Raw genomic sequence first — 15,673 nt, 5'->3', positions numbered from 1 at the left:
GGGGGGGGTCAGAGGGCCTAGGTATAAAAGTCAAGGCTCGCCACTGGTCAATCATTATCCTGGTGATTATTTCGCAGATAAACCTATTAACCCCGCCCCCTCTAAAAAAACAACTCTTTCGAACGGCTCTTTTGAATGACTCTTTTGAACGGCTCTTTTGAACGATTCTTTTGAATAACTCTTTTGAACGGCTCTTTTGAACGACTCTTTTGAATGACTCTTTTGAACGATTCTTTTGAACGGCTCTTTTGAACGGCTCTTTGAAAGGAACGGAGCCATGAGATCCGGCTCCCTTCAAAGAGCCATAATTCACTAGTAGATTCATGTTTGTAGGAAGATGTATGGCAAGTAAAATCCACACCATTGAAAACTAATTATAAAAACCATATTAACACGTGGTCACACTCAAAAAACACTTTTTCTAACATTAATATTGCTATAATTTTAACACTTTGTACTTGTTGTCTCACTCAACATTTGTATCTTTTTGTAGGGTCCTTGTAGGTAACACAAAGGAAATGTCAGGGCTTGGGGAGGGGGTAAGATCGAGTGAAAAGACTCAATATTTCCAAGTTTAAAGGGGTACATCAAAGAGAAGGAAACTCTATTCTGTGAAACTTAAAAAAGCAAAAGAACAAAATCAAAGTGTAATATTCTATTGTTTTTTCTCATATTTATTTACAAATGTATTCATTTAATTAAATATCACCCCCGTCCCATCGACTCTGTATTTTATATTGACCTACAATGGCACTCTTTTACACTCATAGCCTAGTGGGTTCTGTGCTATCTAAACAATTGTAACAATAAACTCGATGGTAAAACGTTATTCTCCCTCTCACCTGAAGTGGAGTCGACTCGGCTCAGACGTCGAGGCGGGCCGAGGATGTTGGCAAACCGAGGCTTCTTCACTTTCTCCTCTCCCTCCTTCTCTGGCTTTATGCTCTTCTGCTCGTTAGAAATGAAACACATTAGAAGCACTTCCTCAAAGGGGCTGCTGCATGTGAACTCATAAGATCATTCTTGGACAACAAAACTGTAAATCATGATTGTGTGACGAGGGGGCGGACCTTGATCTTGGGCAGGAAGTTGATGCGAGCTCGTTTGTGTTCGAGGCCTCGAGGCTCCTTCACTCTCACCCCGAGGTGCTTCATGTAGGTGAGCATCACGTACTGCATCGTTTGGCTGCAAATAGAACAATATAATAGGATATGGTGTGACAATATGTACTCATTTGCAGATTTCATCACACAACATGGTGCAAAAACACACATGTAGTGAAAGTAAGACTACAAATAAACCCTAAGAAGACCTTTTACACAACAGGGTTACTGCAGCTTGACGTACGTTACATTTTAAACCCATTTAATGCCACTTACAATCTCATTTAAGGCTAATTATAAACAGTTTTCTATCCGCTATCTGGATATGTGCAACGTCAATGCAAGAGACTTTGGGGAAATGAATAAAAAATGTATAATTATTGATATAAAAACTCTCGTTCTTCTCACCACTTCTCCTCTTCTGTGGGCTGTGACGGCAACCTGCAACAGGAAACTCAGGGTTAGCAAACGATCATTGAATAGGCTTGATTTGTTGTTGTTGTTGTCATGTGATTGTGTGACTCTAAATCAATCCCTGTACACATAGAACGCACATCTTTTTATGGATTGTACTGCCTTTTTCTCGTTTAAATGAATATCTCTATGAACAAATCTGCAAGTTTCTTCATGAAAAAAGTCTCATTTCTGTGCAATAGCTACCATGTCATGTGACCCAGTGACCTCCAAATCAATGCAGCATTGTATTACTGCTCTGGAAAAGTAGGACACACATCTTGTTATTGCATTTTAGTCTGATTATCTCTCTAATATGAATATTTCTATGGAGAAATGTGCAGATTGCTCATTGAAATTCCAGATTCTTTTGCAATAGCTTCCATATAATGTGACCCGGTGACTCCAAATCAATGCAGCATGTGTATGACTACACTGGAGTTGAATAATTACATGCATGTGTATCAGTGTGTGTGTGTGTGTGTGTGTGTGTGTGTGTGTGTGGTGTGTGTGTGTGTGTGTCTGTCTATGTGTGTGTGTGTGCTCACAGGATGTCCTCTATCTTTGACAGTATGTTTTCGGCACAGCAACATTCCCTCTCCAGATTCTGAGGGTCTTTTCCTCCGTCTGAGTCCAGCTTCGACAGCTCGTCTTCAGCCAGAGTCAGACCCATGCTGCGCTTCTGTCTGTGCACACACACACACACACACACACACACACACACACACACACACACACACACACACACACACACACACACACACACACACACACACACACACACACACACACACACACACACACACACACACACACACACACACACACACACACACACACACACACACACACACAAGGTTCAGCGGTGGAAACGACCAAGGATATGTACTCAACTGTTGAGTTTAAAAGTTAAATAATTAACATCTGTGTTATATATTGTGTTGAGTTGTGTATTGACATTACATCATCAGTAATTTGATATTTAACACTCGTTTGTTCTTATGTTCTTTATCTGTAAAAGTGATTTCTCCCCTCTGAACATGCATTATCTCTGCCACTCATTATTTGACTTTGTATACATTTTCTAGTCACCATTTCATGATACACCTTCCAGATCTTGGTCATTTTTAACTATATGTTTCATAAAGCATAGTATTAGTACTTCTACTATAACAACTGAAGACTTATCTTTTTACATTGGCTTTTGTTTCTACTTGAGATGTGTGTGATGTGTGTGATGTGTGTGATGTGCTCTTATGTTTGTTCCTTTCAGGACTCCACGTGGTCTGTGTTCTGTTGTTCTGTTGACCTTAATGTCTGCCTCATGTTGTTCTTGTATTCATGTTTCTGTGGTCTTCATTTTTACTTCTGTTCTTTCTTGTGAAAGGAGCTATACTAAATAAACGTAATATTATTACTTCAGTACGGTATCTTTCTCCACTGTGTGTGTGTGTGTGTGTGTGTGTGTGTGTGTGTGTGTGTGTGTGTGTGTGTGTGTGTGTGTGTGTGTGTGTGTGTGTGTGTGTGTGTGTGTGTGTGTGTGTGTTACCTGAAGTCCTCCAGGTTCCTGTGCAGCTCTGGCAGCAGTGTGTCCTGCAGCAGCTGAGTGTATTGTTTGCACAGATCCTCTGGGATTAACTCCAGCCTCCGCTTCTCTGCAGAGAAACACACACACAGTCATATCATCACAGCTCTAAGAGTATTATAACTTAAATGCATGCATTCAGGAAACTCTGCTTGTGATTCTCACTATTTATTCATCATTAATTAACAGTTTTTTGTGCCATTTCAAATCTGTAGAATATCTGAGTGTCTCTCCGCCTCTTACCCAGGTCAGCTGCAACTGTGTCTGGCACCGGTACTTTAAGGTTCTGAGGAAACAACACGAGAGATGCATCAACCAAAATGGTACATAATCCGGAGTGAGGTCAAAGAGAGAGAAGAGCGATTGTCTGAAGAAAGAAAACGTACCGCTGTCCGATCCAGGAAGAGAGAGTGGAACTCGATGAAGAAGCGTCGGCTCTCTTTGGAGCTGGTTTGTTTGTGCATGTCAGCGTAGAGATAACAGAACTAACATGAGGAAGAAAGTGATTTATAAAACTGTTAATATACAATTAAAATGATCTTTTTTTAGGGAGCAAATTTAAACAGAAAATACTGATTGTTACAGATTTTGTTGTCAATTTATAAATGCTTAAATTGATTTTTAATATTATTTTTAGACCATTAAATGACATTGTTATATTTTAGTACTTTTTGTATGTTGAGTAGTAATATTAAGCTTGGTAAAACTAGAACAATGAATACAGTTATCCGTCTGTCTTCTCAGGAAGTACAATAACACACAGCAGAGTAGAAGTATGCTACATTGGTGTTTTTCATTTTGGTATAAAACCACACATTATTGGAATAATAGATGGGTATTATGTGTGTGTGTGTGTCCTAGCATTACTATACTTGTGGGGACCTACATTTGTTTACACAGTCGCGTGTGGGGACTCGCCTCCCTTATGGGGACAAAATGGAGGTCCCCACAAGGGGAATCATTAATTTTAGGGTGAAGACTTGGTTATGATTAAGGGTAAGGTTAAGGGTAAGGTTAAGGGTAAGGTTAAGGGCCATGGTTAAGGTTAGGATAAGTCTCCAGGAAATGTATGTAAGTTAACGTCATGTCCCCTGAAGTGATGTATACATGGTGTGTGTCTCTTTGTGTGTGTGTGTGTGTGTGTGTGTGTGTGTGTGTGTGTGTGTGTGTGTGTGTGTACCAGAGGAGCAGGGTCAAACTGCGACACCACGTGATGGAGGAAAGCAGCGAGGTGCGCCGGCCGAGCCTTCAGAGCGTCTAGACTCTGGAAGCAGCTGCACACTCCGTTAATCTGGATAACAGAGGATTTCATGTTCATGTTCATAAAGATGAAGATAACGCGACATTTGAGTCAATTTCATATCTATAATTATGGAGGTACCTGCTCCTGCTGAGAGTCAAAGTAGTCGTCTTCTGCTCCGATGATCTGCGGGTGGAGGAGGTAGGGAGGGTTTCCCACAATGCACTGGGCACTGAAAGCCTGAGGAAGACATTGGCATGGTGTTTGACTTGATGTTATGGTGCATATATAAAAACAAAACAAAAATTCAAAACAACGATAGAAAACTATTTTGAGAAAACTATAATGACATAAAATAGAATATGGTTGAAATCGTAGAAATACAATTGGAATAAAATACGTGCAGTTACAATGTGCAGAATTCAGAGGGATAATGCACTGAAAGCCAAACTAAAACACATTCACTGTTAAGAATATTACAAATGAAACAAGAACATTTGAATCTATACTATATATCACCTTATTATGTAGCTCCCTTTAAAAAGGAGTATGAATGTATTATCATTATTTTCATTATAAAAAGTGTTTTCTTGCTTCTTTCCTCACATAAAAAACTGAATTTGGATATGTTCGTTTATTGTTGTGTCATATTTATATTGAATACAAGTCAATGGACATGGTCTCTTAATGCCTGGTGAAAATCACTTGTCGAACCACAACAACACCACATGATTGGGCAGCTCGATAGTCTGTGTGTGTGCGTGTGTGTGTGTGTGTGTGTGTGTGTGTGTGTGTGAGTGTGGCCTAGCATTACTATCCTTGTGGGGACCTAAATCTGTTTACACAGTCACGTGTGGGGACTCGCCTCCCTTATGGGGACAAATTGGAGGTCCCCATAAGGGGAATCATTAATTTTAGGGTGAAGACTTGGTTAGGGTTAGGTATGTGTGGTTATGGTTAAGGTTAGGATAAGTCTTGTGTGTGTGTGTGTGTGTGTGTGTGTGTGTGTGTGTGTGGCATTAGCTTTGCCACCTATAGAAATATAGGTTATTATTTATGGGAAAAACGTATCATCATGTTTGTGTAAAACATGTAAAACACAAACAATTTTCAAGAACCATTTCGTGTTTCTGAGCCTCATTCCTCCTTCTTTAAGCATCAACTACACATTTTAGACATCTTTTGTACACTTAATTAGCTAGTAGTCCGGCAGTGGCTCAGTCAGTAGGGGCTTGGACTGTGAGCCGTAGGGTCGCCGGTTCAAGTCCCCGACCAGACCTAAAATATGGAGTGTGGACTGCTACTTGGAGAGGTCCCAGTTCACCTCCTGCCCTGCCGTGGTGCCCTTGAGCAAGGCCCCGGACACCCCCCTTCCCCCCCCCAGTCCCATTGCTCCCCGGGCGCTGTGCAATAGCTGCCCACTGCTCCTAGTTCTAGACTCCTGGTGCTAGGATGGGTTAAAAGCAGAGAACACATGTCACTGTGTGTGCTCTGCATGTGAGACCTTTAGAGGGTTTCATCCCTCCCAATCTATCAATCTATCTTAACAATCGGCTGTTGGTGTTTATTTAAGTAATATTATTAAAACAAGATAAACCTCTATTTAACCCCTGTAGGGAAATTCAGGTGTCAAAGCAGCATGAAAAGTAAAACCAAGGACAGGACAGGTAAGAGTTCACATTAGGACGATAAAAAAACAAAAAAATGTGTCTCATTACTGTGTCGGGAGTGTCCTCCGTTTCAGGAGACGGCCGGAAATCGAGGTCGTCCCGTCGGCTGATATCTGGGCTCTGACAGGGCGTCTGTACGAGGGGGCTGCTGTGCATCTAACACACACACACGCACACACACACACGACTCTTAATTGATTGTTTAGTCTGCTGCTGAATGCTGGAAAATCCCCAGAGTTGGAAAAGTAAGGATCATTTCAAATCTCTATTTATAGGAAAGAGCAGAGGAAGTTATTACAAAGCAGTCTGTGTGGGCAGAGCTTCAGACTTCCTGTTGTTACATTAGACCATGAATACTCCTATAGTGTATTAATAAAGACGTTCCTCTTTCAACAGCAGCGTCAGAACTAGCTATTGTCTTAAAAGACTGCATAAAACACAAACATCATACCGTGGGAAAGTTGAAAATGTACTTAAAGTATTAGGAATAAAAGTACTTTGGAAGCAAAATGTCTCTTTTCCTTTTTATCCACAACAAATATACTGTATTTCATATCAAGTTAAGTTACATGTGTAGAATAATACTGCATTATATCTTATCATATAAGCCTATCATATGTTTTTATATATAAAATGGTAGCTAGCAATTATGAGTGTGAAATGAATGTCGTGGAGTATAATATTTGCATACATACATTGTGTATATACATATTTGTATACATGTTTTTATATATATTTGTTTTTGTATTCGGGATTATGGGAAACGGTATTTCCATCTCTCTGTAAACACAAACTGCAAAATTGACAATAAAGTTGACTTTGATAGAAAATGTAGTGGACGATAAGTTCATATAGCATAAAATGGTGAAGTACATGTAAAAAATAGTTCCTAAGTCCAATACTTGAGTAAATGTACTTCCTCCACTGGTGATTATACTCACAGAGTTGTTGTTGGTCGAGGGTCCGTCGGTGCTGTTTTCCCCCGGAGAGGAAGGGGTGTGTCGAGGTCCTGCGTCCCCCTCCTCTTCCCCACCGTTCCTGGACCCTGCAGCTCCATCCTAAATCACACATGTAGAAAATAGAAGTGTCCAGTGTAAAAGATCTAAGATTCAAATACTTTATTGTCATTTGTAAAAAGTTTTGGCAATGAAAGTCTGAAGTCCCAGGCTCCTCCTACAGCGCAATACACAATATAATTAAGATATACAACAAGAAATTGAAATTAAATAGTGCAAGAGAAGCAATGGTGCAAGTCAAAATGCAGAAATAAGATCCTGTTAAGGTGAAGTCTGCGGACGGGACAAGGTGGTTTAAGCTTCATTCAGAGCATGGATGAAGGAGGTTTAGTAAAAGGATTAACATGCATTTAGTGACAACATATATGCTGTAAAAATAATGTTATTTCTATTTCCACCTGGCATCAATCTGACTCAAATAGTGTGAGGATCAAAGCTGCAACCGTATTTCCACTGCACCATAGACATTCAAATAAAGTGTAATAACTTGTGTCTTATGTATAGCTCATGTACCTGCAGGATTCTGTCTGTTCTGAACTGGTCAACTTATAATCCTTCTTTGTACCTTGCTTTAGATAACTGTGTTGGTTAAATGAAGTGTAAGGTAATATTAAAGAGTCTTTTCTAACCTGTGAAGTGGCTGCTCTGCTGAGCCTCTCCTGCAGCAGAGAGATGTGTTTCTGAACCTCCTGAACCTCCTTCAGGAGTTTAGGACCAGGGTTCCTGCTGTGCTCCTCCTCCTTCACCTGGAACACATCCCAAATACAGAGGTGTAAAGTAACTAAGTACATTTACTCAAGTACTGTACTCAAGAAGAATTTTGAGATACTTTACTTGAGTATTTCCATTGTCTCTACCTTGTACCCTGCTACCCCACTACAGTTCAGAGGTAAATGGTGGTACTTGTACTTCACTACATGTATTTAATACCTTTAGTTACTTCACAGATGTGGATGAATGATGTGAAATCGAACCAAGTGTTGAATCAGACTTTAGTTCCACCTGAGTAAATCCACCAGCTACCCTGCAGTATACAAAGTACTTCAAACTAGCTGGCACCTTCACCAGCTTTGAGAACACTTTCATGATCAATCATTATAAAACATATCATATATATTATTCTGAAACGGACCAATCTGCACAATGACTACTTTTACTGTCGCTACTTTCACTATATTTTGATGAGAATACTTTTGTACTTTTACTTGAGGAACATTTTGAATGCAGGGCTTTTACTGTAACAGAGTATTCCTACACTCTGGTACTTCTACTTTTACTCAAGTACAAGATCTGAGTACTTCTACTTTTACTCAAGACATGATCTGAGTACTTCTACTTTTACTCAAGTACAAGATCTGAGTACTTCTACTTTTACTCAAGAACAAGATCTGAGTACTTCTACGTTTACTCAAGTACAAGTTCTGAGTACTTCTACTTGTACTCAAGTACAAGATCTGAGTACTTCTACTTTTACTCAAGTACAAGATCTGAGTACTTCTGACTTTTTACTCAAGTACAAGATCTGAGTACTTTCTACTTTTACTCAAGTACAAGATCTGAGTACTTCTACTTTTACTCAAGGATAAGATCTGAGTACTTCTACTTTGTACTCAAGTACAAGATATGAGTACTTATGGCTTTTACTCAAAGACAAGATCTGAGTACTTCTACTTTTACTCAAGTACAATATCTGAGTACTTCTACTTTTACTCAAGTACAAGATCTGAGTACTTCTACTTTTACTCAAGTACAAGATATGAGTACTTCTACTTTTACTCAAGTACAAGATCTGAGTACTTCTACTTCTTTTACTCAAGTACAAGATCTGAGTACTTCTACTTTTACTCAAGGACAAGATCTGAGTACTTCTACGTTTACTCTAGTACAAGATCTGAGTACTTCTACGTTTACTCTAGTACAAGATCTGAGTACTTCTACTTTTACTCAAGTACAATATCTGAGTACTTCTACTTTTACTCAAGTACAAGATCTGAGTACTTCTGCTTTTACTCTAGTACAAGATGTGAGTACTTCTACTTTTACTCAAGTACAAGACCTGAGTACTTCTACTTTACTCAAGTACAATACCTGAGTACTTCTACTTTACTCAAGTACAAGATCTGAGTACTTCTACTTTTACTCAAGAACAAGATCTGAGTACTTCTACTTTTACTCAAGTTACATACATCTGGGTAATTCTACTTTTACTCAAGTACAAGATCTGAGTACTATATCTTTACTCAAGTAACAAGACCTGAGTACTTCTACTTTTACTCAAGTACAAGACTGAGTACTTCTACTTTTACTCAAGTAAAAGACCTGAGTACTTCTCCCACCTCTGCCCAAATACACCAAGAGTAAAGTGAACAGAAGGACATACTGTACAATGCAAACAAACAGCATTGTAAATATGGTGTATAGGATACTTTCCATATACATATATAATATATATATAATCCACCTGCAGGTCTTGCTGCTCCTTGGTTAGCATCTTCTGCAGGAGGTCCACCCTCTCACTGTGCCTGGTTTTATTCTCACCCTAAAGGAGGAAATAATGAGCCGAAATAGTGAGAACATATGTTTGGAAATACATCATTATTCTCCTGTAGCTGAAAGGAGCTCGAGGTTCACACGGAGAGAGAGAAGTGATACTGGAGAGACTAACGTCCAAAGGGAAATGTGGAAATTCATCATACAGTAAAAGACTCGTCTAATTTAAGAACAGCATGAGAAGAGATACAGATCATTTCTACAGGGAACAATCTACGTGCATGTATTTCTGATTCGATGTCAGACAGAAGTCTTTAGTTCACACATTCAGTGATTCAGATGATTCAAAAATAATGACTGCTGATTTCTTGAAACACAGATAAAAAATACAGTCATTTAAGTTTCAGTTCATGTGCGCAGAGTACTCCAATGTTTTATATAGTTACTAACACAGCCCAAAATAAATCTTATAATTGATGTATTGTGTCTTGCTTGCATGCGGTTATGGGGATAGAAACTAATTTTCCCAGATTTCTTATGCGTCCGTTTCTCAAGCTCCTGCTTCCTCTGCAAGAATCTGTGTTCTCTAATGCAAGAATCTGTGTTTTTCACACGTTTTGTGAAAAGTGTCCTCATCCTTTAAAGGTCCCTATCATACTGTTTTCCATCATATATCACAGGTCTCAGATATATCCAGAGCCTGTCTCTGATTGGCTGAAACACCAAACAGATCATTGCAGCATTACCCATAATCCCCTCTGTTTCAGCCCTGTTTCCAAAGTGCTGATTCTCTGTCTGTTACTTCAGATGAAATAAGGAGCCCCTCCCCACGGCCCCTCTGAGAGAGATCTGGTTACAAAGAACTCAATGGTGCTCTAGGAGGAGATTCAGGGGATAAGGGGGGGGGGGGTTACCTTGGTTGCTGATTGGCTAATGGTTACACAGAGACAAAACATCGTTATGACATCATAAAGTGGTCAAAATCTGATCAGCTCATTTTCAGACAGGTTTTTATAGAAATGGATCAAAAGAGGAGAGAATCTTTGTTCCTGAAACTTCAGAGTCCTCTTCCACAGAGGGGACACATGTTGAATGTAGAAGAGACATGGAGAAGAGGGGACACATGTTGATGTAGAAGAGACATGAAGAAGAGGGGACACATGTTGATGTAGAAGAGACATGAAGAAGAGGGGACACATGTTGATGTAGAAGAGACATGAAGAAGAGGGGACACATGTTGATGTGGAAGAGACATGAAGAAGAGGGGACACATGTTGATGTGGAAGAGACATGAAGAAGAGGGACACTGTTGATGTAGAAGAGACATGAAGAAGAGGGGGACACATGTTGATGTAGAAGAGAACATGAAGAAGAGGGGACACAATGTTGATGTAGAAGAGACATGAAGAAAAGAGGGGACACATGTTGATGTAGAAGAAGGACATGAGAAGAGGGGACACATGTTGATGTAGAAGAGACAATGAAGAAGAGGGGGACACATGTTGATGTAGAAGAGACATGAAGTAAGAGGGACACATGTTGATGTAGAAGAGACATGAAGAAGAGGGGACACATGTTGATGAAGAAGAGACATGAAGAAAGGGGGACACATGTTGATGAAGAGAGAGACATGAGGAAGAGGGGACAAATGTTGATGTAGAAGAGACAGTGAAGAAGAGGGGAACACATGTTGATGTAGAAGAGACATGAAGAAGAGGGACACATGTTTATGTAGAAGAACATGAAGAAGTGCATAATAGGTCCCCCGTTAATAAGAAACATCACACATTGTGTATTTCCCCTCCTTACCCCCATCAGTGATGGAGGTTTTCTCCTCCTGGACGCTATCCAGCGGTGCAGGAGTGTGGGGGTCTGAGAGAGGGGTGGGTGGGCTGACCTCTGGCTGCCCCCCCCCTCTCTTCCTCTGCTCCCCCCCACTCTCCTCCTCCGGGAGGTTAGGGACCCCCGGGGGCCTCCCCAGCACCGTGAGGGCCACATAGGATCCCGCTGCCAGAGAGGAGTCAAGAGAGAGGAATGAAGGAGGAGGAAACACAGGAGGGTTTGGCTCCTCGTGTGAAGAGCTGCAGGGTTTTTACTGAGTTATTGTCGATAGAAAGTCAATTAAAGAAATAAAATCCTCCACTGGGGAGTTAGCGTACACAGAGAGGACTATATTTAGACTTTATAACCTGGGTAATAGAGTGCCACAGTGACGTGTCCTAAAACCCGGAAGTAAACTCCTTCCGGTTCCTTCGAAAAAAACGCAATGCAATTTCTCCATAGGGTTTAGGAAAATAGCTGGAAATCAGGGTCTGTGGTTGAAAACACATTGAAGAGACGGATCACGTTTTGTTCAGAGGATAATCTCCACATGTCTATCCTACTTTATCATTTTCTAATTATAAATCTAGTCGCCAGAAGCAAAATGCTAACGCTATGCTGTAAACGAACTACAGCAGGGTCGCTGCTTCAACGTCACGCCGACTTCAGATCCATATTCAAAACTACAGATTCTAAATGGTACGAGTTGAAAGCGTTTGTTTGAACAGTCTGCAGGAGGCAGGGACTTGCTTTCAAGCAGAACAGAAACTAACTTGCTGTGTGTTTACGTGTTTGGCGTAATGACGTACAACGGCCTCCACGACTTCTGTAGTCCTATTCAGCCACTTGGTAACAACCATCGTTTCTCAGACACGTCAACTCTTCAGAAATCACCAGTGGGGTCACTGCTGATGGATGTAATGTCGTAGAACAAAACGTGATCCGTCTCTTCAGTGTGTTTGAACCACAGACCTTAGTTCAGATATTTTCCTTAAATCCTTGGAGAGATCCCATTGCTTTTTGTCGAAGGAACCGGAAGTGGTGACATGCTAACTTACGTCCGGGTTTTAGGACGTGTCACTGTGGCACTCTATTACTCAACTGTGCAATACTCGTACCACTGACGTACTATGTGCACTTTTTGTATAACTTATGTTCATATCATTTTAACTCTAAATTGGAGCAAATACATATTTCTGATTGATTCTGATTACCGTATAACACTGTAAATGTTGAGGGATAACGTTTTTAGCATTAATATCAGAGGTGAACCGTCAGGGCCTTCAAGGTATTCAGAGAATACCCTGGAACACTCAGATAAAACAAACAAAGAATCGATTTGATAGCATTGTTTCTGATAGCAACGTTTCTGATTGGGCCGTGGGTCCACATTTCAGATATTACGTCATATCGGACGCAAATCTGGATCAGCTCCGTTGTTCCCCCGTTTTTAAAAGATTTGGGTACGGAGGAAAGAGAGAGGGGTTTATTTTCTGACGCTGCGTGAGTTCCCTGACGCACCGGGGACACATGTTGATGTAGAAAAGACATAAAAAGTGCATTTTGCATGATAGGTCCCCTTTAATTTGGAGAGATCTTAAAGGGTTTCCTCTCCTGTATGAACAGCTGTTTTGGGCAGGACATGTAATTCAAACACATCTCATCGTTATTTTTGTTATTTTCATTGTTTTTATGCGGTCAGATGTTCCTCTATTCTCAGAGACAGAAATACTTTATTTATCCCTCGGGGTAAAAAGGATTTCGTAAGAGTTGGTGAATTTTAGGATAGACTAAAATAGAATAAAATATGTAAACATAGAGAAGTCAATTGTACTACAATATGTCGTATTATAATACATAAAGTGGTGTATTAACATCATTATATGTATTTGTCACAATGTTTTGGATATTTTGCTTTTTGAGCATTTGATGCGGGCCCCAGGCTCTGGAACACTCTGCCCCTCCATGTGAGACCCTAGGGGTTTCTAAATCAACACTTAAAACTCACTTATTCTTCTTCTCTCTGGCCTTCTAGCCTTTTCTTATCAAGCTCCACTTTTGTGGAATCAGCTTCCAGTTTGTGTTCGGGCGGCCGACAGCCTATCCGTTTTAAGAGTACGCTTACGACCTTCCTCTCTGACAAAGCTTATAGCTGATAAAATAATCTAATAAAGAGTGCATTGAAGCAGACACGCTGTGACTCTTCACCTACATTTTGGTTCTTGCTCTTTCACTTAAATCCTAAAAACTTGGATCTTATATTTAAAACTAAGGTTATTACTACTTCTCATTCTTCTAAATATTTTCTCTCTCTACTTCTCATACTCTCTAGACCTGTAATCTATTCTTTCTATTTTCTCTTTATCCAAAAACCTTTCCCCTCTCTGACCTCTCGAGGTTCTATTAGAGGGAAACAGGTTGCAGAGAGGCTTATTCCGGCCGGGGAGTGTTGAGACCGTATTAACAGCGTACCTCCTTACCTCTCACCAATTCCAACTGAGGCTGCAGTGGGGACCTTGTTCCCTGAGTGTGCCTCTCCACCTCTGTTCCTTACTCTCTTGCTTGCTTCCCTTTTCCCTCAACCTATCCTAAGGGAGTGCTTGTTCTTCCTTCTGTCTGTCTGTGTCTGTGTATTCTCTTGTTCCGATTAACCCAGCCTCCCCCAAATGTTCTTGTTTTGTATCTATATCTACGCCGGGATCCGGAGTCGAGGCTGATCCTGTTGTGCCCTGGATCCTCTATCCTGAGTTCTGGATTAAGTCGTGGACTTCGGGTCGTGGCTGAACCTGTCTCTGCGGTCCTGCCTGGGTCTCGTCATGCTGCTTCCCTGATGGCTTCCACAGGACTGTAGCTGACATCCTCGTGGATTCATCTTCTTATTACAGACACATGCATTTCCTAACATTCGGTCTATATGCTGTAAAATGTATTATCTCTTCAATTTACACACGGCATCTATTGCACGTCTGTCCGTCCTGGGAGAGGGATCCCTCCTCTGTTGCTCTCCCTGAGGTTTTCTCCCATGTTCCCTTTAAACTGTGGGTTTTCTCTGGAAGTGTTTCTTTGTAGGATGTGAGGGTCTAAGGACAGAGGGTCTAAGGATAGAGGGAAGTAGAGGGGGTCGTTTTCTCATACTGATATTCTGCACAATCTGTGCTGTTGTATTTGCTGTAAAGTGTCTCTTACTGTGGGGTATTTTTATTATATGTACAGCACTTTGGCTCGTCCAAAATCGTTTAAAAATGTGCTATATAAATAAAACTTGATTTGATTTTAGTAAGATTATACTTATCATGACCCATACAAACACATGTAATGTAGTAGAGATCATTAAGTGATACATGCAGACTTACATTTGATCAGCTTCACAACCTCTATGTGGTTTGAATGAGTGACTAAGGTCCCGTTAACCTGTCAGGAACAAGAAGCATCGAGAAAGAGTCAAGACTTTGGCATATATTGCTTTAAGGAAAAGGTGATGTTTTATATATTTTTATCAGAACAATACCATAGTCCCCAAACAACAATGTGTCAATTCAATAAATCATCCTTAAATTAGCATCCAGATTAAGAGATGTTCAGTTACTGATCCAGGAAGTAACAGGGACTAAATATTAATAAAATGAAAACCTTAATGATTCTGTCTCCTGTCTGAACACCGGCTCGCATTGCCGCTCCATCTGTACAGAAAGAAAGATTAAGAAAACGTGGCTTCTGCAAGTGTGTGTGGGTGTGTGTGTGGTGTGTGTGTGTGTGTGGGTGGGTGTCTAACCCTTCTTTAACCAGCTGCACAAAACACCAGGGGTTTGTTCATCGCTTACAGTGTCCACCCGAAAGCCATGCCGCATCCGCGTCTGGGAGTAGCACCACACCGCGGACTGCACATCAGAACGGGCAGTGAAAAACAAACACCACTAACTAACGAACACAACACTACACATATCGTTATAATCACCAAGACACACACCACACACACACACCACACACCCCAACACACACACACACACACCAACAAACACACAACCAAAACCACACACAAAACACACACACACAACACCACACACACAAACACACACACACACCACACACACACACACACACACACACCACACACACACACACACACACACACACACACACACACACACACCACACACACACACACACACACCACACACACACACACACACACACACACACACACACACACACACACACACACACACACACACACACACACACACACACACACACACACACACACACCCAACTTAACTGTACGATGTTTATTTGTG

General features: G+C 40.8%; 1 protein-coding gene across 1 annotated transcript in view; it reads right to left on the bottom strand.

The window, feature by feature from the left end:
- LOC117551203 (rho guanine nucleotide exchange factor 12-like) overlaps positions 1 to 15,185 on the bottom strand; it is a gene marked incomplete at its 3' end in the record, with an annotated part of 33,259 nt that extends 18,074 nt beyond the window's left edge. Inside the window, exons 1-17 of the mRNA XM_034223956.1 lie at positions 15,152 to 15,185; positions 15,009 to 15,058; positions 14,732 to 14,789; positions 11,367 to 11,564; positions 9,529 to 9,606; positions 7,697 to 7,813; positions 6,993 to 7,109; positions 6,100 to 6,207; positions 4,523 to 4,621; positions 4,322 to 4,432; positions 3,528 to 3,626; positions 3,385 to 3,427; positions 3,106 to 3,211; positions 2,105 to 2,242; positions 1,512 to 1,544; positions 1,071 to 1,185; positions 843 to 948 (exon numbers count right to left, since the gene is read on the bottom strand). Coding sequence (XP_034079847.1) covers positions 843 to 948; positions 1,071 to 1,185; positions 1,512 to 1,544; positions 2,105 to 2,242; positions 3,106 to 3,211; positions 3,385 to 3,427; positions 3,528 to 3,626; positions 4,322 to 4,432; positions 4,523 to 4,621; positions 6,100 to 6,207; positions 6,993 to 7,109; positions 7,697 to 7,813; positions 9,529 to 9,606; positions 11,367 to 11,555 — 1,459 coding nt within the window. The remainder of the gene's footprint in view (positions 1 to 842; positions 949 to 1,070; positions 1,186 to 1,511; positions 1,545 to 2,104; positions 2,243 to 3,105; positions 3,212 to 3,384; positions 3,428 to 3,527; positions 3,627 to 4,321; positions 4,433 to 4,522; positions 4,622 to 6,099; positions 6,208 to 6,992; positions 7,110 to 7,696; positions 7,814 to 9,528; positions 9,607 to 11,366; positions 11,565 to 14,731; positions 14,790 to 15,008; positions 15,059 to 15,151) is intronic.
- Positions 15,186 to 15,673: the final 488 nt, after the last annotated feature.

This window comes from Gymnodraco acuticeps, unplaced genomic scaffold, assembly GCF_902827175.1.
Source record: "Gymnodraco acuticeps unplaced genomic scaffold, fGymAcu1.1, whole genome shotgun sequence".
Classification (NCBI taxonomy): Eukaryota; Metazoa; Chordata; class Actinopteri; order Perciformes; family Bathydraconidae; genus Gymnodraco; species Gymnodraco acuticeps.
The sequence above is the reverse complement of the archived record's forward strand: the minus strand, read 5'-3'. Positions and strand labels throughout refer to the sequence as shown.